This window comes from Vanessa tameamea, chromosome 9, assembly GCF_037043105.1.
Source record: "Vanessa tameamea isolate UH-Manoa-2023 chromosome 9, ilVanTame1 primary haplotype, whole genome shotgun sequence".
In the NCBI taxonomy this organism is placed as follows: domain Eukaryota; kingdom Metazoa; phylum Arthropoda; class Insecta; order Lepidoptera; family Nymphalidae; genus Vanessa; species Vanessa tameamea.
In genome coordinates this window covers 2,462,248-2,484,294 of record NC_087317.1, presented here as the reverse complement: position 1 = coordinate 2,484,294, position 22,047 = coordinate 2,462,248, and the positions used below count along the sequence as shown (strand labels likewise).

General features: G+C 31.4%; 2 protein-coding genes across 2 annotated transcripts in view; both read left to right on the top strand.

The window, feature by feature from the left end:
* The first annotated feature begins 1,454 nt into the window (after window positions 1-1,454).
* Window positions 1,455-4,883, top strand: LOC113398902 (uncharacterized). The gene is made up of 5 exons (XM_064215793.1): window positions 1,455-1,759; window positions 2,084-2,175; window positions 3,140-3,765; window positions 4,474-4,547; window positions 4,736-4,883. The coding sequence occupies exons 1-5, from the start codon at window positions 1,627-1,629 to the stop codon at window positions 4,822-4,824; spliced, it is 1,014 nt and encodes a 337-aa protein (XP_064071863.1). The 5' UTR covers window positions 1,455-1,626; the 3' UTR covers window positions 4,825-4,883.
* An 8,714-nt stretch (window positions 4,884-13,597) lies between these two features.
* LOC113398900 (solute carrier family 23 member 2) overlaps window positions 13,598-22,047 on the top strand; it is a 37,568-nt gene continuing 29,118 nt past the window's right edge. The window contains exons 1-4 of the mRNA XM_064215887.1: window positions 13,598-13,714; window positions 17,407-17,462; window positions 20,493-20,591; window positions 21,023-21,143. Of these exons, the coding sequence (XP_064071957.1) occupies window positions 17,412-17,462; window positions 20,493-20,591; window positions 21,023-21,143 (271 nt within the window). The 5' untranslated portion in view covers window positions 13,598-13,714; window positions 17,407-17,411. The remainder of the gene's footprint in view (window positions 13,715-17,406; window positions 17,463-20,492; window positions 20,592-21,022; window positions 21,144-22,047) is intronic.

The window sequence follows — 22,047 nt, the reverse complement described above, 5'->3', positions numbered from 1 at the left end:
TTTCACATATTTAAATGATAAAGTAAAATGATTGTCCACGTAAACTTAACAGTTCTTTTACTCAGCTTAAACTTTTATTTGACGATAAAGCGTGCAGAAATGTCAAAGGCAATGATGCAAATTTGTGGAATATTTCTAGCAGCTGTAACAGCACACATGTGATATCTGATCGGAACCAGAAGTCTGGTCAAGGTTAATATTTTTCTAGATCTTATGGAATAATTAAGCCAAATATAAATATTACTTTAATTAATGTTGATTATTCTTCTTGGAAGGATCTACATTCTGAACCAGTGGTAGCTTCATATTTAATATAATTCTGTAAAATGTCGATTCAAAATTTCTTGTAAAATCAATACTTGAATAAAGCCTTCCATTCCAGTCCAGCATTTCATTGTTAGTAATTTAAGAAACATAGTTTAAGGTACTATCTGTATGTGTGTACTGATTTGTCTGATATGTTATTATATACAGTTTATTATGACTTACCCATATTATCGAGCAACCGCTTAATATGAAGTATGTGCAGTGAGATTGTTATTATTTATATATGATTTTCATGTAACGAGTTACGACGATGAAGTTTATTTTTAATACTTTATATAACTCCGCTTAGAGGTGTTTGTCACTTCCCTTCGACATCATGTTGGGTCATCCAACTGGATTGAGACTAACTAGCTAGTGTGGATGAATGAATTTGTTTCTGTGAATGGGATTGCAGTGGGTTATCAGAAAAAGGAGCTAGGTAAGTATTAAATATTGCCCCGACCACGTGTTGGGCGTTTAGACTATGTTCTCCGTCCTGGACCACCGGTCACTCGTTGAACCTCCCCGAGGTCTCATCCGGTGCGCTTGATCGTTTTGAGAATGAACGGAGGACCGAGATATATTTGTTGCATACACTGATCGGGTTCTTCCTCAAGAATTACTCCACCCTAACGAACTGTCCGTAGTAACGGACGGTGAACAGGACATTGCAGTAGGTAGACATGACCTAGGAAATGCCGTATCCAAAGAGGAGTATAATTAAATACTTGTATAGTATCGTCGACTCTTAGCGTGTCTATTTCGGTCAAATAAAAACAAAAAATGGAGCCTAAGAGTCTGGAAGAGAAGAAGTATGCTCTTTTATGAATGAGTCATTATTCGCAAATCCGTATTGAGTATAGTTTACATAAGATCTCGACCAATGATATTGCTTTAATTCAATCTCAAAGTCGTTTATTTAGGTTAACTTCTCTTGTGGTTTGAGTAGGATAGATACTTATATATATTATACACTTTAATTATAGGTTGATAATTGATATCACTCTTTGTAAAAAAAAATCAAATGTTGACGTCTGGCGACACAGGTCACTAAAGTTGTCACTGTCAGTTGTCATTTGATTGTAATTTGTAGTTGTACTTATAACTACGGTGTAAATACGTCAACGTAGCTATATATTTCTAGCAAGAAAAACAATTCGTAAGCAGTATTTGCAAACACCAGTAGTTGTCTTAATTATTTTAAAAAATTGTGTGTATTTGAATATAGTCTATTAACCGGGCATATTACATATTATCAAATATAATTCCTCGAGACAACAAGTTGTTTTATATGGAAACTAGATTCATAAATATAACATAATGACATCGCATTGGACGAACAAAAATGCAATTCTGAGGGATTTGTCAGTGGCACAGGGACGTGAAGTCCCTGTTGAAATCGTAAATCCAGTTGCTTTCAATGAAAAACCACCCTCTCTCAATTTTACGGAAGGTAAAAACAGCTATTTCTACTACAACTTATAACATTCTTTTTCTTCATGACTGCATCATATGCAGTTATGAAATTAAAGCGTCATCATAAAACGTCGTCGTGCTATGCACGGCCTAGCTATGTAAAAGTCGCAGGTTCGATCCTTACTTCTAAACCTGGATATAGTCATCCCCAATCTTAGCACAAGAACAAAAAGTGAGCACTTAATACATTTTCAAACGAATGAAAATACGACAGTCATTTGTTTTAAAGATTATTTATATTTCTATTCTACTAGCTTAGAATTTTTGTCTTTATATATTCAATTCTGGTTTTCTTTTTCAGAAACAGAAGAAGAGTTCTTTAGTGGATGTGTTGGAAGTGGTGACTTTGATTCTGGACCTGATATTCAACTTATTCAGCAGATGTTGGACTTGGTATGTTTGAATTTTAATGTGGACATTAATGATATACAAATTTATTATATTGCACAATAGTTAGTTAATATTACTACGTTATATTATTATTTAGTAGAAACCACAATCTCTCAAATTGTTGTGACCAAAGTTACATTAATTTTGTATCAAGTTTGGTTTTTTTATCTCTGTAACAGGTAACACGCAAATAATTTGTATCAATAATAGAAAAAAATGCAGTTGTTAAATTATATTATTAACAAATAGATATCAATTCATTAAATAACCCATCTAAATTGACTACCATCTTAAATGATTATAAATGAAATAAACCCAATTATGGATACTTGATTGTGTTAAAATGTTTTTTTAATTATAGTGAGGGATTAGTTGCTTTTTTTTAAATTTTTTTTTCATCATTAAATATAACTTTTAAATTATTAACACTTATAGAGCCTTACTCCCAGTTTATAAAGTTATAAAAAAAAGTCACTAATATATTTGGAGCGAGCCATATTAAGCCATATTTCTGTATAAGTCTGCTAATGTATAATATTGAAATAAATTTAATGTGCTTCCAACATTAGGATATTTAATTTGCATGTTTTGTATCTATGAACTGGATTCAATTTATTATCAATGTTAATGTGTGATAATGTTCAAGTTGGATAATTATTATTATTGATTTTATTTAATATTTTATGACATTTTCATATTTATTAATTTATATTGTTACATGTCAAAGTAATAGGGTCATATAATTTTTAATTGTTATGAATTCCCTTATCGGGAGCCAGGTCTAATCTAATACCAAATTAATTTATGTCTCAAAATAAAATTATTAATTATTCTCATGCTTAAATATAAAGACATAAATATATGTTATAATATAACCCATACAAAGCCATATAACAACTAAATGACTAATTTCACTAAATTAAAAAAAAGTCATTGTACTGTTTGTATATTTAATTTGAAATTTCAGGTGCGAGAAGTTAATATAACAGATATTGAAGATAAGAAAACTGATAATAGTAAAACAATAGTAGAAATTAGCAAAGGGAATGAACCTGTTTCTCGAGGAGCTGATGAAAGACTGGAATCCATATCAAATAATTGTGTTAAAAAAAAGATTAACACACCAAAAAAGAAGAGGAATGTTGCTGTTGCTTCTCTCATTGAAACATATGGAGATAATATGTATACTAACGAAGACAGTATTGAAATACAATTGCCAAGCACAAAGCTTTTAAAACCAGATGATTTTATGCCTGATCTTCAAGACGTTAGTTCAACTGAACACAAAAGTGAAACAGTTTCCAAAACAATACCAATGATTCAGTCACCCACTTCAATGTTTAAGAAGAAATCAATGGACCCGAAGAATCTGGATAATTCGAGCATGTTTCAGAAAAAAGGTCTTTCACCAACATCTAAGGCAGTTGGAAATGATGTTTCCTTATATGAACATAAACCTGGAAATTTCGTTCCATCGTCACATGCGGGAGAACGCTATAAAAAATATTTAGAAAAAAGTAAAATGCTAGAATTAGTCAATGAAGATATTTGGACAAGAGCTGAGCGGCAAATGAAGGAAATTGACTCAAAAAGGTATGTGGTACATTTAAAGTATGTTAATTTTTTAGTGTATTTTATCCTGGTCACTACTGAAGTAATTAACAAATGCATTTTCTATGTATATATGATATATATCATACATATCTACATAGAATATGACCCTATACCCAATAGGTGTCGAAAATGTCGTCTAAGGGATTTTTGTTAAGTACCACAATAAGAGCCGAGATGGCCCAGTGGTTAGAACGTGTTCATCTTAACCGATGATTTCGTGTTCAAACCCAGGCCAGCACCACTGAATTTTCATGTGCTTAATTTGTGTTTATAATTCATCTCGTGCTCGGCGGAGAAGGAAAACATCGTGAGGAAACCTGCATGTGTCTAATTTCAACGAAATTCTGCCACATGTGTATTCCACCAACCCGCATTGGAGCAGCGTGGTGGAATATGCTTCAAACCTTCTCCTCAGAGGGAGAGGAGGCCTTAGCCCAGCAGTGGGAAATTTACAGGCTGCTTATGTACCACAATAAGCTCGATTATTTTATATAATTTTTAATGGTTGGTAAGTAAGCCGCGCGGAAATAAACTCAAGGTTAACGCCAAGGTCGAAGGTTTGGCAAATCCTCATTTTATGCAGATAGAAAAACATTAGAACAAAAAATAAAAGATCGAAAAGCAAGCGAATGATTTGATTTAATGACGTCAACCAATTGACATTCAATGTATTTGTTTGTTTTTCAGAAAACGGGAGAGTTTGAATGTTAATGCATCTCCTACGTCTAGTTCCCAGGATGTTCCTAGCTTAGAGGCAAAAGGTATTATAATTATAAAAATATTATTATAAGTTCATAATATCTGTCTAGGGAGAATATCTTGTTCATAAAATGTAGCTCAATTAACTATTTTTGTGATATCTCGTGAAGTTTTAATACAATATGTATCATGTAAAACAGTATGTACTATTTCAATGTATTATAGAAAATTACTCCTGTTTTTTTTCCAGGTATGGATTTTGTACGTCTTCCGCAACATCGTCATCTCTTGACTGGAGATTGTACAGTTTGTGAGGTTCTCTGCACACATAAAAAATAAGATCTGAAAGAAACAATAGATAATGAATAAATATAACTTTATGATGTCATTAATAACAATGCCCTATATTTAAAAAGATATTATGTGTTAATTTATGGTTCTGTGGATCTATATGAGTCACAATACAGACAAAATTGAAAGAAAAAAATAATGAATACACCATTAATTGATAATTATGTTTTTGTCTATATTTGTAGGGGGTCATAATTAACCAAATATCATACGTAATGTTATAAAGTGTCAAACTTCAGTCACCAAAACAGATCAAAATTTATTTTGAACCAAACAACAATCATCTGTGTCAAATAGTAGTTTTTTTTGTTATTTTTTATTTACATCGGTGGTAAGTTTTTTTATATAACCTCGCAAATGGGCCGTTTGATGTTAAGAGGCCATCACAGCTCATAAAAATTGATACTCTAAGAAATATTAAACATACTATCAATACACCACCACTCGTGGGAACTAAGATGTTATGTTTCTGTTGCCTGTAGTTAAAACTATAAATCTAAGTACTTATTGCTGTTTGGCGTTAGAATATGCGTGAGGCTAGATTCGGTGGCTCTTTTTACCTAGCAAAATACATCCATTGTAATATCAGAGTATCTGTAATAAATATATATATATATATATATAAATATTTTTATGAGAAATTTATCTGTGCTTACAGTTAAACTGTTAATACGGTTGGAAGATATAGGGACAAGCCATTTTAAATATAGGGAAAGATTAATAGTGATTTAATTCAATTTAAAAACTAATGTATATAATTTTTATATCTCACTTAGAAGAACATCTTATTTTTGTTGCTATTTAAGATGTATTTACAATACGCGCGATTTATTTTGCAACTTTGAAATTAGTATAAAGTAAACTTTGATACCGGTGTGGCCTTTTTGAAGTAGATTCGAAAAATGAGCGGAAATTAAGTACAATGATGATGAAGCAAAAACAAAACGCAAACGTCATTGCATAATTTACACAAGGCTTCAAATAACTTTATTGTAGCGCGGACCACGCTTTGAGAAACACTATAAAAAAGGGTATACTAAAAAAGTCGCAATATAAAAGTAACTACTTTCAGCAAACAATCCTTTAAAATGGACATATGACCTTTCTCCCGACAGCGTATCATCTTGATAGAGAACTGATGAGAAAAGCAGCTTTGAGATAGTGATTACTCTGATGCAAAATCCTGATGTTTTTGTCGTTAAGTTATAATAAATTAATAATGACGTAATTACTAAAAATCAGCAACTGAAATTCGGAGGTATATAAAAGCCACGTTAAATATAAAATGAATCTCAAAACGATGATAGCACTAAGTACAAATGGAATATTCGCGTACTTATACTATTTTTAGAAATTGTGGAGTATCAGTATTGAGTTCAAAGTACTACTACTACTACTGCTCAAAGACATTGAGATTTAGACATAGACAATGTTACTACTTTTTACTACTATGATATATTCTTAACAGAAATAAAATAAACTTAGATTGTAAAAAATGTTAAATAAGTCGAAATTCTTAACTTCTAAAGTTTAAGAGAACATTGAAAATTTATGATGAAAAGGGTTTATTCGACGTGATATTTTACGGATTGCTAGTGATTTTAATATTATAGTTATTGGTGATATTATCAGTGTAATTAAATATATGTTTTAAAATGAAATAATTTTAAATATTTACACTAAAAGCTATTAGGTATGAAATGTATTGTTTTAAGATTTTAGACTTGGTATTTTTATTTAATACCGTTGTCTCTACATTAAAATTGATTACGATAGCTATGTATATAAGACGTTTTATTCATTCAAAGGGCTGACATGGTATTAATTGTTCTTGAAATTATTTTTACAATAAGATCAACGATTATATAATCATACAATCTATGGTTTAAAAAAAATACACATTATAAAGTTATCTATTTGGAATAAGTAGAGACTGACATATAGGCCATCTGATGGTAAGTGATCGTCACCGCCCATAGACATTGGCACTGAGCAAAAATATTAAACCTACCTTATACTATCTATGCATACCAACCTTGGAATATAAGATAAAAAAGTTATGTCACTTGTGCTTAAAGTTACACCGACTCACACTTCAAACCGGAACGCTAAAATACTAAGTATTGTTGTTATGTAGTAGAATATGTGATGAGTGTCGGTCGTACTTACCCCGACAGGCTTGCACAGAATACTACCAACAAGTAAACTAATGTATATCCATTAGAGCAAATCCTATATAAAAGGGACAACCATTCTATTTGTAAAACAGTTATTTTTTTATAAGTATTTTTCTTGCGAAGTATGCGTTGTCCTGTGATCTTCTATATTATTTTAATAAATTGTATTTTCTATAAATTTTGTTTTAATTTTAACCCTCGCTTACAGTCCCATCTTAATCCTTTAATAAGGAGTATAGGCCTGTAAAACTCGGCCGCCTTGCCTATGATGGTCAAGTCTTGGTCAAGCCACTAGTGAGAATACCCTTTTTTAAAATATATCGTTTAAAATATATTTAATTAATCAAAGTATGCACCCTTGTTATCTATGCACTTTTGCCATCTCATAGGTAGTTCATTGATCCCTTTACTAAAAAAACCAATGGGGGCGAGAATCAATAAACACTTTGAAGGCAGTTTGGACTGCCGCATCGGAATTGAAATTTTTTCATTGAAAGAAGTTGTCCAATTGCAGAAATAATGGTAATGTGTTGGAGTAGGGTCCAGGGAGTACGGTGGATTTCGCAGAAATTCCAATTGTAGCTCATCTAACTTAGGGGTTGTTTGTTGTGCAGAGCGGTCTTTCGTTATCGTGAAGCAGCAGTGGCCTAAGGCAATTGATCAATCTCGGTTGTTTAGCAGCTAGTTCTTCCTTCATGGTTTGTAGTTGTTGACAATAGATATTTGCCGTAATTATTTGGCCAGATTTTAGAAAGCTGTAGTGAACGACACCGGCGTTAGTCCACCAAACATTCACAAGTAACTTTTTCTGAGTCAATTTTCGTTTAGGGCAGCATTTGGCTGGGTCTCCAGTTCCGAGTATCGTACAGTATCCACTTTTCAACAAGAGTAATGATTCGATTTAAAATCCCTTAACTATTGTGTCGGTTGAGCAAAGAAACACAGCAGTCGACGCGTGTTTGCAAGTTCGATTCACTCAATTCATGAGGTACCCATCTTTCTAGTATTTTTTCCTTTCCCAATTTGCTTCAAGTGGATTATTACAGTTTTATCACTTACCCCGAAGCCTGCAGCTATCTCTGAAGTGCTTTGGGATGAAGAATTAAAAGCTTCTTCATTTTCCACTTTGGTCTCCGGCTGTCCACGGGGTTCTGAAGGTTGAAATTTCCAGAACGATAACGTTGAAGCCAATAACGTACCGTGCTTTCTTTTGCGACACCAGCGCCGTACATATCATCAATTCTTCGAGCTGTTTCTGCAGCACTGGTGTCACGGTAGAAATCGTACTCGTAAATACGCCGATATTTCATGTTTTCCATTGTGCGGTAATAAGCGACGCCAAAGAAAAAAATAATGAGGAAAAAACAAATGAATGACTGTTTTCAAAACTCAAATGTATCAGCTAAATGAATTTATAAATTTGAATTTGGAATTCTTAACCAGACGAGATATTTCAGATAAAAGTGGTCAGTGCGACAAAACGCTAATTTCATATGTAAGGACCTAATATTTGGACATCGCGAATATGACCATGTTTCTAAATTTCGCAAAAAAATCAAGTGTCTATCTATTCGCCTATACAGGAATACACACGATATATTATCTACACAATTTTATTTAATCCAACTACCGCTCTCTATCTCAAAAAAAGATTTGAATTCCATAATGATACTCACTTACCGCCTCTACAATCGCATCTCACTCTAATTATTCCTTACTATTCCTCATACTCCTATACTAAGTTGTTCACTACCTCCTATTTTTAAAAACGTGTCAATTACTTTTATCTATTTTTTTAAATAGATCGTATTTGATATAGTACTAATTACCTATTTTACAATAGGTTGTCTGCCCAAAGGTTATCTGGAAGAGATCGCTTCTTTAGCCATAAAACCGCCTGTTGCACCTAATGCGGTTTTGTACAGTCAATTATTTCATTTGTGCCTGTGTAAATATTTTGTTAATTTGATTACAATAAAGTGTAAATAAATAAATATAACATGAAATATACTTACCTGATGTACCTACATGTGTCATTTTATGATTTAAGCGTGATATTGTGCTGTAAAGAAACAACACTATTAAGATAAGATATTAGATTGTATTAGTGTACCTACTGGAAGGAAAAGTACTTCATCTTAATATAATACTAGCTGGATACCTGACTTTGAAGCCTGAGATTTAGCATTTTTAAGCATTCAGTAGGTATAGAGTGGTGTCCGACACAAAAAAATCAATATAGACGGAAAAATGTGCCACCTAATGAAATTTTAGACATTTATTACATAACCTTGGACAATGAGATGTTACGCACCTTGTACTTGTAGTTACACTACCTGAATGATTCTTCAAACTGAAAAATAACGATACTAAGTGTTACTGGTTGGCGGTAGAATTTATGATGAGCTACTCAGATGGACTTGTACAAAGCCCTATTAACCAGTAAAAAAAAAACGATTATATATATACAGTTTCAATTTTTATTTCGAAGTATAATACAATACTCAATAATAAATATACGAATACTAATTTACATTATCAGACATTATCTAACAGATCCTCACAGCACACAGGGCATTTTCTTCCAATCAACACTAAGTTGCTAAGAAAATATACGGTGCAAATAATATAATGGAAGAATAAAAATAATATAGAACCAAATGAGTAAATTCGATCATAATAGACTCATCTATTACAGCAAAAAATAATAGTTCCGAGTCCGGTATGTACTTAACTCTCGGGGGAAACTCAAATAATGGAAAACGTGACAAACAGGCAATAGTTAGGATTTTAGGAAGGTTTTAGCCTGACTGTTTTATTGTACAAATAAGCTTTTAAAACTTTTAAAATGTCATAGCATCGCTGTCAGTCTAGAAGATTCTACATTTACAAACAAATAAAACGTATCTACTTAGTTTTATATGACATTGATTATCCGGCGTTGCAATGCCTTTAACTATTTTATTACTCAATATGAGTAATGCATACCAATTCTCATGACGATCACTTGAACAGTACAGGAATATGTACTGCAGTGTTACTAGTGGCAAGTTATAATGAAGCCAATGAAATAAAAATATTCTTTGATATATATGGTGATCGGTCTTACGTTATTATAATCTTAAACAGATAAGTAAATATTATGTCCTCACTACACTTGTACTTGTTAACTGTAGTATTTTTAAGTGCTAAACATATTTATATAGTGGATTAAAATAATCAACAAACCGAGTTTACTAGATCGTTGAATTGCTTTTATACTTTTAAATTTAGAATAAATCAGGTATTGCGAAAAATCCGTTGAGCGACAATTAAGAAAAAATTATTTACTGTTTTGTTTTTAATATTTTAACACAGGTACAAATAAAATGAGAATTGTACTAATACATAATGAGATATTATAAACTTTTATTTGTAGTTCTTTCAAGGATATATGTTGACACAATTGGCTGTATAAGTAATTCCATGTTACAAATTTACGCAAAATGAATGTTAGTTGGTCTGATAAAAATAAACTGTCTGATTAAAATATACGGAAAACTTACTTATCCGACTGTCAATATTGACGTACACTTATCGCAGTATAAAAATTAATATTTTTTTAGACAAATTATATTATGGGATTATAAATTGCATTTAACTAAAAATAACATAGAATGGTGTAGTGATAGCTTACCCCGGGGGGGGATATATTAAACGAACGCAATAAAACTATTTATAGGTATTGGAATCAAAAGTTTGAGAAGCATATAATTATTGGCGACATATTTTATATTTAAAATAAGTTACGATTACTTTAGCTTGGTTTAATTAATCCGTAGTTTCCGTCTATAAAAAGTAATCGTAGAAACTGCTATTTGTACCAGTAGTTTCGGATTGGTAAACTTTTTAATCAATGCATCAAAATGAGACTAGGACTTGATTTATTACGAACTAGCTACCCGCCTCGGCTTCGCATGGGTGCAATGCTAATACTAAATATACTACAGAATGTCTTACAACGTTATTTAAATAAGTGTGCTTCAGTCGTTAGACAGTACAACCGCTATGTCCCTGCGTTTTAAATCTCTAATATCTTCAAAAATATGTATTCATGAAAATTACATGCTGATAAGGGCCATATTGATCTATATTAAATGCACAATGTATTTAAGTTAATTAATTGGATAAGAATTAATGCTGTATTGTTTAAAATCGCTTCGAAAATAAGCCATTATTTCTCGTAAAAAGTAAAGGATAAAAAATGGTTATTGTGGTTATCCCTAAGAGTTAGACATATACCATTGTGGACTTTTTGGAAGTCCTTTTTAAGGTGTACAATACTGTAGTACATTATATTAAACTATTTACGAGATAGGGTTCAGCTAGCGTTTGCAATGTAAGCGTAAAAAAAGTGTTTATTTACTACATCACTTTAGAAATCTCTAAAATAATCAGTGTTTCTCTACTATATTGTGCATGTATTGTAAATATAAACCTTCCTCTTGAATCAATCTATTTATTAAAAAAAAAACCGCATCAGAATCCGTTGTGTAATTTTAAATATCTAAGCATACACAAGAACAGACAGCGGACGGAACAGCAATGATGATGATGATAGTTATTTAGTAATATTAATGATATACTGCTGTCTCGTTTGTCTAGTGGTTCTTATAAAGGCTATCTCGAGATCCTGGGTTAAAGTCACGGGTCGGCCCAATAAAAATATATGGGTTTTTCTCTTTTGATAATTTCTTAGAAACAGTCCGGAAATTGTTAGAAAAAAAAAATAAAGATAAATCTATGAGGTAGATAGTGGTAAGGAAGCTTACGGCGTGTGATAATGCACTTACTTATCATTCAAGCGAGATTTTATTAGTAAGAGTTGCTTTTCAACCTCCTATAAGAATAAATTTAGTATACCGTTATTATTTAGTTTAAGTAAAAAAATATCATTTGAGAATATCAACAAGGGTTTGATATTATAAATACGAAAGTAACTCTTTGTTTTTATTTTTGTTGGCCTTATCTTGTCTGTAATGATGGACATTGGTTTGTTTTTATCCTTCAAGGGACTAAAGTAGTAGATGAGGAACTATATGCAAGTTCTTGAAGGATTTTGCGTCACAAACAGAAATCCACGCGGATTCAGTAACTATATATAAGTATATTGAAACAATCAGTTTGTAAATATTTGTATGTAGATTTATAGAAGCACTCTCATATAGGTTTGTCTAGAAGACAGCTGATTATCCATAAGATATCCGCCCGTTGTATATACAATACAACGACATTTAGCTTAGATTAGCCCTAAACTATTTTATGAAATTCAACTTTATGGTATGTACAATGTCTTCTAATATATATAAATAAAAATAAATAAAATTCCCATAATCGTAAGTAAAATTCAAGATTATTACGTGGATGTTATCTTGGAAGGCTGCCAGTTTACTTTGTAAAATAACGTATAATTTTTTAATTGATCAAAAAAGATTATGAAGTCGATTAAGCTTGCTTAAAATAATTACTTGGCGGGCCGTCTAACAAACAACTTTATAAATAAAACGCAAAACTAGTGCTCGAACAAAAGGTAACACTATTAACGATATACGCTTATAATTAAATGTTGTTTAGGAGGTGAATAGTTAAATACGATTATCTCCTTCATTCGAATATAAAATCAATGCTAACAGAAAGAGACAGATATTATTGAAATATTTTATAAGAAAAAAAGAAATAATAATGTATTGATTCAACAACAATTATTACCTATTTTTAAATAAAATGTTCCTCATTAGACATTTAAAACAGGTTGGCTTTAGTTGTAGTTAGTGTAAGTTGGGTCTTGTTCATGTAGATTAGAGGTAATCTAATTAAAAACGTGACCTTACTACATTTATTTACGGGCTGACGTTTAAATATATATCTCAAAACTAAATCTAAACATAAAACCACAAAAGAAAGTATTTTTACATAACAATAATGTATATAATAGTGATCGTCTTAAACTTGGTTAAGCTAAGTCGAGTACTGTCATCGATAACTAATTGTATGAATATTAAAAAAAAAAATTACTTTTTTTATTGTTATATTTGTATCTCCACAGACATTGTCCGTGAACGTCTTACATTTTGTAGTGTGCGTTTATTGTGTGCGTGTGTGAGTTATTTTAGTCTTTATTACCAGACAGCATTAAAATTTTAGTTCTTAAGATTAAAACATTTTTACAAATTCTTAATATGGTATACATGTTGAATATATATTGAGTCTATATTAGAAGTCGTAGATTCCAGACATCTTCATTGATTAAGAATGTGTCCTTGAAGGAGTGTTATTTGCCTTCGTGGGATTCTGGATTCCTTAGCCGGTCTGGATAGTATATTTATTTTATTAATGGCTTTGTGTTTTGTGCTATCACAAAATGCAATTTTCACATAAGGAATATATTCACTTTTGTGTATAACATAAATAATAGCAAGAACAACATATGGTTATAAACTCCCATAATTGTCTCAGTGACTATCTGTTATGAAAATAATCGTTTTAATATGAATAATTGTACCAATAAATACGTCTCGTATTTACGGAGTACTCATGTCGAAATTAATTATTGTTATTAGATGGTAGCTGTCGTTTGTTGCCATTAACGAGTCTTAACTCCGATCGCTCGCTTGTGCGCATACTCGTACTTTGGAACAATATTGTGTTTTGTAAATATTTCGGTAAGTTTACTGTACCTTTTTTTAATATTAACGTAATTATAAATGACTTTATAAGTTATATAAAAATATGTTAAATTGGTAATTAATAACTCATTGAATAAGAAAATCACAACAGATTATTTGATAATAAATAATGTCAGAGATGTTTATAAGGCAATTAAAATAGGATTATTACCCGCCGTTTAAGTCATTACTAAATAAAAAATAATAATGATTATTGATTTCACATTTGTTAAATTAAATAAAGTGTAAGTGTAAATTAAGTATACCTACCTATTTAAGAATTTGGGAAACCAATTTCAAACTGCTTTTAAATGTTACGTCGGTGTAAAACTGCACAAGGATATAAAATTTGAATGAAAATTTAAGAATTTGATATCATTGAACTCGAGCAAGGGATTGATACTCGAAATGTTTAAGGAACACTATTAAACATTTACTGTTTGACCTCATTTGGGTTGTCTTGATACGTATAATACGCAACAGTAAGTCCTTTTACAAAATGTCTAATTGCTAATATGATATAATTCCATACAAAAATTGACGGCCAAATATAATAGTTACTGAAATACAGCATGTATTTCGGTACAGACATTAATTATTTGTTACGAATTGAACACAGAAAAATCTATTGTGCTTTTAATTTATTCATTTCTTTAAGAAAAACCGAGTCAGCGATATATAATACGGTAACATTATATTCATGGTCACGTTCAAGACTAATTTATGAAAAATTAAAATATTACTTCGCAATAAATGTTCATGCATAATGTATAAAATTCTGTTTGTTTGTTTACCTTTAATCTTAAAAACTAAGACTTGTATCACTAGACCTTTTGTTTTATATTCAATAATCAAAATCTTATAATTTAATTTACACCTTTGTCTGGCAATATTCAGTTATCAAAGAATAAATAAAAAGATTTTAAGTCGGTGGGATAAAATGTATATTAAAATAAAATTGAAGTGACAATAAGAAACATTTAAAAATAAATTATAGCCAAAAATTAATTAAACGCAATTAAACCTTTTTTTCACAATTTATAAAAAATTACATTGCCTTATTAATTGTAACTAAACAACCTGTATATGTCTAAATCTGATTTATATTTATTAAATATTGAAGCATGACACTTTTTAATAAATACAGTAAATATAATCGGGTTGGAAAATGAAATCACAGGTCAACCTTGACACAACTTGAACCAACGAACCAACGAAAGCCTTAACTTACCGAATCAAATCAAAATATACTTTATTCAAGTAGGCGTTTACGAGCACTTTTGAATCGTCATTTAACAAACAATTAAAGTAAAGCCACCACCGGTTTGGAATGTAGATTCTACCGAGAAGAACCGACAAGAAACTCAGTAGTTACTCTTTTTCAACATCTAAAAATACAGTCATGTTAGTTAAATACAATTATATATGTATGTTATGTCTCCTGCCTGAAAGTTAACAAGCATTAACTACACGCTTTTTTATCATCTATATAATCTTTTATCGAATAATATGCCTTCTTTACCAATCTATTTTTTTACAAATTATTTGAATTTATAGAGTATTAGTTGTTACCCGCGGCTTTGCTCGCATTTTAGGGGTAGGTCTTCAGGTACTAGGCATTAAAAGCCTGTGTTTTGTCCTTCCTGGGAGTTCAAACTTTCTTCATACCAAATTTCATCAAATTCGGTTCAGTGATTTGGTCGAGGAAAGCAACAGACAGACATGTTTACTTTTATATGTATTTATAAAATGAGTATAGATTTATAGTTTTTAATTTTACTATCGAATAAAATTGTTAATTTTAAATAAAACTGTTATAATAATATTACAATACTTGACTTGGCTTTATTGGAAGCGGAGCCACATTCGTTCAAAGCAATATCAGTAGAAATATCTCGAATAAAATGTAATAGTTTACGTCATTAAATTATTCAACCAATTAAAATGTACATTTCAATTAAAACGGTATAACTATGATAATATATATATATATAGAATAATTACTAGTATAATGAATCCGCATTGGAGCCGCGTTGTGATAAGCCCTAAACCATCTGATTAAAGGTAGAGGAGGTCTCGTTCGTATTAATTTTAATTAAATAGAGCTCATATACATCGGAAAATTTACATAAGTTTTTGTTGTTGTTATACTTTCGTCTCCCGATTTAATTGTTAAAGGTATTAGTTATAAACACAAACAGTTTCATCAAAATCAGTCAAGCATGATGACTAAAAATCAATTTACCTTTTCCTAATATAGATGAGGTGATGTTATATATGAATATTGAGGATGAAAGGTTTGAATTGGATAGAAAAAAAATCGGTATAAATTCTATATCGAAGCATTATGTTAAATCTAAAGTGTTAACTTACTTTAAAATCGATTTATAAAAAAGAGAAGCAAAAGTTTCATCCTATATTCTACCGCCAAGAACAAATATTTAGTATTGTTGTGTCCCAGCTTGAAGGGTGAGTGAGCCAGTGTAACTACAAGCACAAGGGGCATAACATCTCTGTTTCCAAGTATGGTTGATGTAAGGAATTTTTAAAATTTTTTACCACACAATGTCAATGGACAGTGACCACTTACCATTAGGTGCACTATTTTCCCGGCCGCCTATGTTAGGAAATAAAAAAGAAATACGTAAAACTTCAATTTATCATGATAATCATTATATGTGCACAAGAAGTAAGGATAAGCTTATTACGCCATGTTTCCTACTCCGCACAGTCAATAAATCCTTTTTGGGGCAAGGTATCCGTTTCTGTAATAAAATTCCATAGACATTTTTAACTTTGTCGTTTCATAAATTCAAATAATTTGTAGAAAATACATTGGTAAAGAAGGCATATTATTCAATGTAAAATTATACAATATAAAAAAAGCGTTAAAGTGGAGTTAGTACTCGTTGACTTCCAGGCAGGATATTTTACATACATATATAATTGTATTTAACTAACATGACTGTATTTTTAAATGTTGAAAAAGAGTAACTACTAAGTTACTTGCCGGTTCTCGGTGGAATTTACATTACGAACCAGTGATTGCTTCACTTAATATAGTTTGCTAAAAGACGATTCAAAAGTGCTCGTAATAGCCTACTTGAATAAAGTATGTTTTGATTGATAATAAAAATATCTTACAGCGCTACGAAGTTGGGTATTTTTTAAACTTGTTTAAGTATACATGTAACCACTAAAATGTCTGTTCCCGTCTTTAATAAAGCGAGTTAATAATTGATAAGAATATTCTGTACGAAGTCACTTCATATCTCATTCGCGAAATGTTTGCAACCCAATTACGGTGATACGCCATTTTGATATGTGTATGCTATCAATTTTGTACTTAGTGTATGTTATGACACTCCTTATGAAATTTCATGCGTGAGTTCTACGGTGAATTTCGAGTTTCTTCTTAAAGACTAGCTCTACTGGTAGTTAATGTTTGAGGGTTGGATTTTATTAGGAGATCGATTTAAAAACCGGGCAATTGTGGAATCCATTTTCATGTATTTTTTTTCTTTTAATAACACCTCGAGCTCAGCGGTTAAGTAAAACATCACGAAGTAACTAGTATTTACCAGTAACTACTTACACAGGAGCAATATGGTAGAATAAACTGCTAAACTGATTGATTGATTTTTATTATTACTAATAACATTAACAATATTTATATTTGTTTATTTTAGATAAAATGGTGATTCACAACATTCAAATTGGCCTCGAAAATATGATACCAGATTTGGTAAGTTTACTTTTTCCATTTCTAATAGAAATATACAATGTCAAAGAACAGTTTATGTTTAACCATAAACAATCTATAAAGTACTAATAAAAGTTATTAAAACAGTCAGATTAATAATTATTTTGTATCATAAATAGTATATATGTCAGGTTATAAAGGAAGTTTTCTATTTATAAATTTATTTATCACATTATTTCCTTCAAGTTATAAAACATAAGTTTATGGATCATAATAAAAATTACGTATATATTCTGAACTATTAGATAACGACTTCATCAAAACATAAAACGCAATCTGTGTAGTCTAAGAGTGTATACCCCATTAAACACTGATATAGATGTTTATTTTTTTATGGTATAAGTAAGTTGGGTAATGACTTTTGAACCGCAACACTACAATACTAAGTATTTCTGTCTGGCGGCGGAATATATGATGAGTGAGTGGTACCTACCCAGGTGGGCTTGTACAAAGTCTTACCACCATATAAACTAAAACAAACAACTAAAACTCAAGCGCTTCAGACTAACAAAGCCGTACGGACGGTGAAGTTATCTAAGATTAATTACTAAGATTATCCTTATTTTAGAATTGTGGAATGCAACTGATTAGTGATAATATTTGATATATTGTATATCAATTTTATGCTTAAGGCTTGTATGTCAAATTTTATATTCATTTCAAAGAAATTTTGTAACATATAGGTATTTTAAACTTAAAATGGGTCTGGATTGGTGTTCTTACTAAGGGACACACGATCCAATTCTAGACACTCCTATGTCTGCCTTTCTGGGTAATATTAAAAAAAAAACCGCTTTTTTAAATGTTTTTGAACAACTTGCTAGTTACATTAAGTATAAAATATAATTTCTGATAAATGTCAAGGAGAATGAATTACGTCCTAATATATTTCGCTGGCGTTTTAAATTAAATTTTTATATAACAAATTTTTTGCTCTAAATAAATTTATCCGAGCAAAAGCACATCGTTGAATACTGAAATAATTGTATAATTATGTTTAAAATTATCTATTATTGCGTAACCAATAATATTTGCATGTTTCCAATAATGATTTGGGGTCTGATAATAATTCCGGTTTATAATTTCGAGTTGATAATATTGCTAATTTTTGAATTAATCGTTATTTAAATTTTAAACGTAATTATTGATACATTATGATGAGTATAACAAAATGAAATTCAAATTTAGAATTATGAAAAAATGTGAAAAAATAGTTAGATGATTGAATATTGGACAGAAGGTATAAATAATTATAACTTACCTTGTATTAAAATTTCAACCTTTTTTGTTTAGTATCAAAATTTTAGTAAGAAATTAATATTAATGAAATTTGAACAATGAGCAACCCACTCATGAAAATATTGAAAGCCGACTTAGTAATACGCTATATTGATGCGAGTATCCTTTGACGTCATACTTAGTGTAGTCAATGTCACATACGCCACTTTCTGATGTATCACTATCTTGTTATGCGGTGAGTTTCCAGAATGTTCTTTTAGAATATTATTAACTAACCATTCAAGAAACAAACTGACGCGCCTATCGTACTCGCCACGATCGCAAGTTTAGTAGTCTGCAGATGATCAGAAAAGAGATTCTCGGTAACTTTGCGGGATTAGCAATTGATTTGGATCTTTCTTTACCTGTGTTAGATTTTCGTCCCATCGAACTATGTGAGTGCACTTGAAGCTATAATATCTCTTTCGCAAGTAGCCGATTTGAATTAAAATACTTAAATTTGGAATAACTTGGAAACTAACAAATCGGACATTGTATCTTATGACGAAGTTAGCTGCAGGTACGCTAGTCTTTAACTTTTGCGAGATAGTTAACGGGTTAGGTGTACTATTTGAATATTCTGTTAAAGCTAAGCACAGACAATTTTCAAGAAAAATATTCACTTATATAGTTTAAAAATCAGATCTTATATACATATACTAGTTACGTTCCATATCAGTGCGCTTGACTTCATCGGTCGTCCTTGATGACAGCGTACTTAGAGTCATAAAACTGCATATAAGTTTTTATAAACAACCTTTAAACTAAAGGAGTTGCCCATTACACCGTCTCATACCATGACAGTGCTATGAACGTGTTAGGTAGGAAAAAAGGACATCACGGACTACTATGCCCACTGGGGCGTGGAAACGTCAGCGTCAGCGTCGCATCCGAACATAACGGTTTTAGTAAGCGTAGCATCCGCGCCTCATCCGCGAGTAATATCTATAAGATTCATGTTTTCTCAGATAAATATATATATTTTTTGTATAATGATAAGTATGAGTATGTCCATTAGAAATTTCCGTCAACTCTATATTTAAATTATTTAGTCTTTGAATCTCGAACCGAAAATGCAATTACGAATGTGCAATGGTTTACAATGGTTGCAAAGACATACATATAGACATAAATATTTATCCATGACTGTCACGTCGATAATTAAATTATATAGACTACTCTAATAAAATTATGTTTCATTCAATAGTTTACCTTATATCAAGGTGATTAGGATAATTATCGATTAGCACTAATTTTATCTCTATTGAAAGAAGGTCGTTTGCAAGGTTTATTTATATTACCGTGGAAGAATATACACTTTTGAATCTATTAACATGTTTTTTTTTGTCAACGTAGTACGATGAAAGCGTACAGAAATAACTTATTTACTCAAATATATAGTATTTCAAAAATAAAAACAAAAATAATGTTTCCGCGTGAAACGTATAATTAGATTTTTTATTACTCAAATAGACTCGAGGATGTTTTCGAATACGCAGGATACTAACGATACTAACTAATTATCACGTCGAAAGACACGAGATGGGTCTTCTTTCGCAAACTAAGTTTTCATCTGTGAATATGTAAAATAAGCAGCCCTAAACAGCGTTCAAAGCAAAGCAAACTCTGCAGTTGAGAGTTTCGTAATGTTTTTGCAGATATATGTGCCCGACGATGTAACATGGATAACTTTTTCCCGCCAAAGATGGCAGTTCATTTAAGTTTGTTTTTCAGAATGTGCCGAATGGAGGGAAAGAAGAGCGCAAGGGCAATGTCACATATGCGATAGACGACGTGCCGCCCTGGTATCTTTGCATATTCATGGCATTACAGGTAAACTAACGAACTGTAATTTACAAAAATCTTTTTATCTATTTCAAATACAGTCAGAATACAACCTTTTGCAACTGTGTTACGTTGCATATATTTTGTAGTGTCAAAAAAAGCAGTTTGATAAATATCCACTAAAAGGTATTTGTAAATAACGTAATGTAATAACGTACAGCAATAACTTTTAAAAGCGAAGGAAACCCTCACCCATCTCAACCAATAGTTGTACGCTTAAGGGAATTTTGATAAGCAATTTTTTCAATAGTATCGAACATTTAAGTGCTTTATAAACCCATATCATTGCGTCAAACTAATTTACCAGCAAACGATCTTAAGGGAAAATATTGTAATTAGTTTTTATTTATGTCGAAAAAAAAATGATTACTATAGTTAGTAGTGATGTCTATATTATGCTTAATATATTTTCTCCACAGCACTATTTGACCATGATAGGCGCAATCGTGGCCATCCCATTCATATTGTGTCCTGCGCTCTGTATGGCGGAAACCGATCCTGACCGCTCCAACATAATATCTACAATGATATTTGTTACAGGTAAACCACTGACTATACGAAAATTGATTCTAGCTGAAATTTAAGAGTAAAAGCCAGACAAGCGCCACTGAGTTTTTCACAGTTCACGAATCTAATTTGTAATAACAATTTATCACTGGGAAAACATTAAATCATTGGTTCAAAAATCTGAGACATTTACACAGTAGTCGGACATCTAGGGACTGCCAATGTTAAAGTTTAAAAAATATATATTTCTCACGAGTGCTTTATTTACTAGTAGAAATATAACTGGTGCTTACTTAATTTAATGTTTATTATTTCGATTCAATCAGATTATTCATTATTCACAGAGAATATTAAATTTTAACGATGTTATTTCAAAATTACGTTCATAAGGTATGTTATTTATTTATTTTTTTTATGTTAGAGGTGGCAAAAGAGCAGGAGGCTCATCTGATGGAAAGTGACTCCCACTGCCCATGGACATCTGCAACACCGGGGTGCTTGCAGGTGCGTTGCCGGCCTTTCAGGAAGGAGTACGCTCTTTTATTGAAGATTCCCAAGTCGTATCGGTTCGGAAAAACCACCGGCGAAAGCTGGTTCCACAGAGTGGTTGCGCGAGACAGAAAATGTCTTAAAAATCGCGCTGTTGTGGATTTTCGGACATCTAGGTGATGTGGGTGATATTTTGAATTTTGACGAGATGTCCGAAGGTGAAATTCAGCAGCCGGGATTAATCCGAACAATTCCTCGGAACATTCCCCGTGATAAATTCTGTAGAAGATGCAGAGCTATCCAACATCTCTACGCAAAGCCAAAGGATCAAGCAGTTCGGAGAGGGCTTGATCGTCGATAATTCGAGCCGCTCTACGTTGGATATGGTCAAATGGAAGGAGCTGATACTGGGGAGCACCCGCCCAGAGGTGAGAGCAGTATTCCATGT

Excerpts from the sequence above, each read along its gene's own strand:
- LOC113398902 (XM_064215793.1), top strand. The coding sequence starts at position 1,627 with ATGACATCGCATTGGACGAACAAAAATGCAATTCTGAGGGATTTGTCA. Across the intron at positions 1,760-2,083 it reads CTCTCTCAATTTTACGGAAG|AAACAGAAGAAGAGTTCTTT; the intron begins GTAAAAACAGCT and ends TTTCTTTTTCAG. Across the intron at positions 2,176-3,139 it reads TTCAGCAGATGTTGGACTTG|GTGCGAGAAGTTAATATAAC; the intron begins GTATGTTTGAAT and ends TTGAAATTTCAG.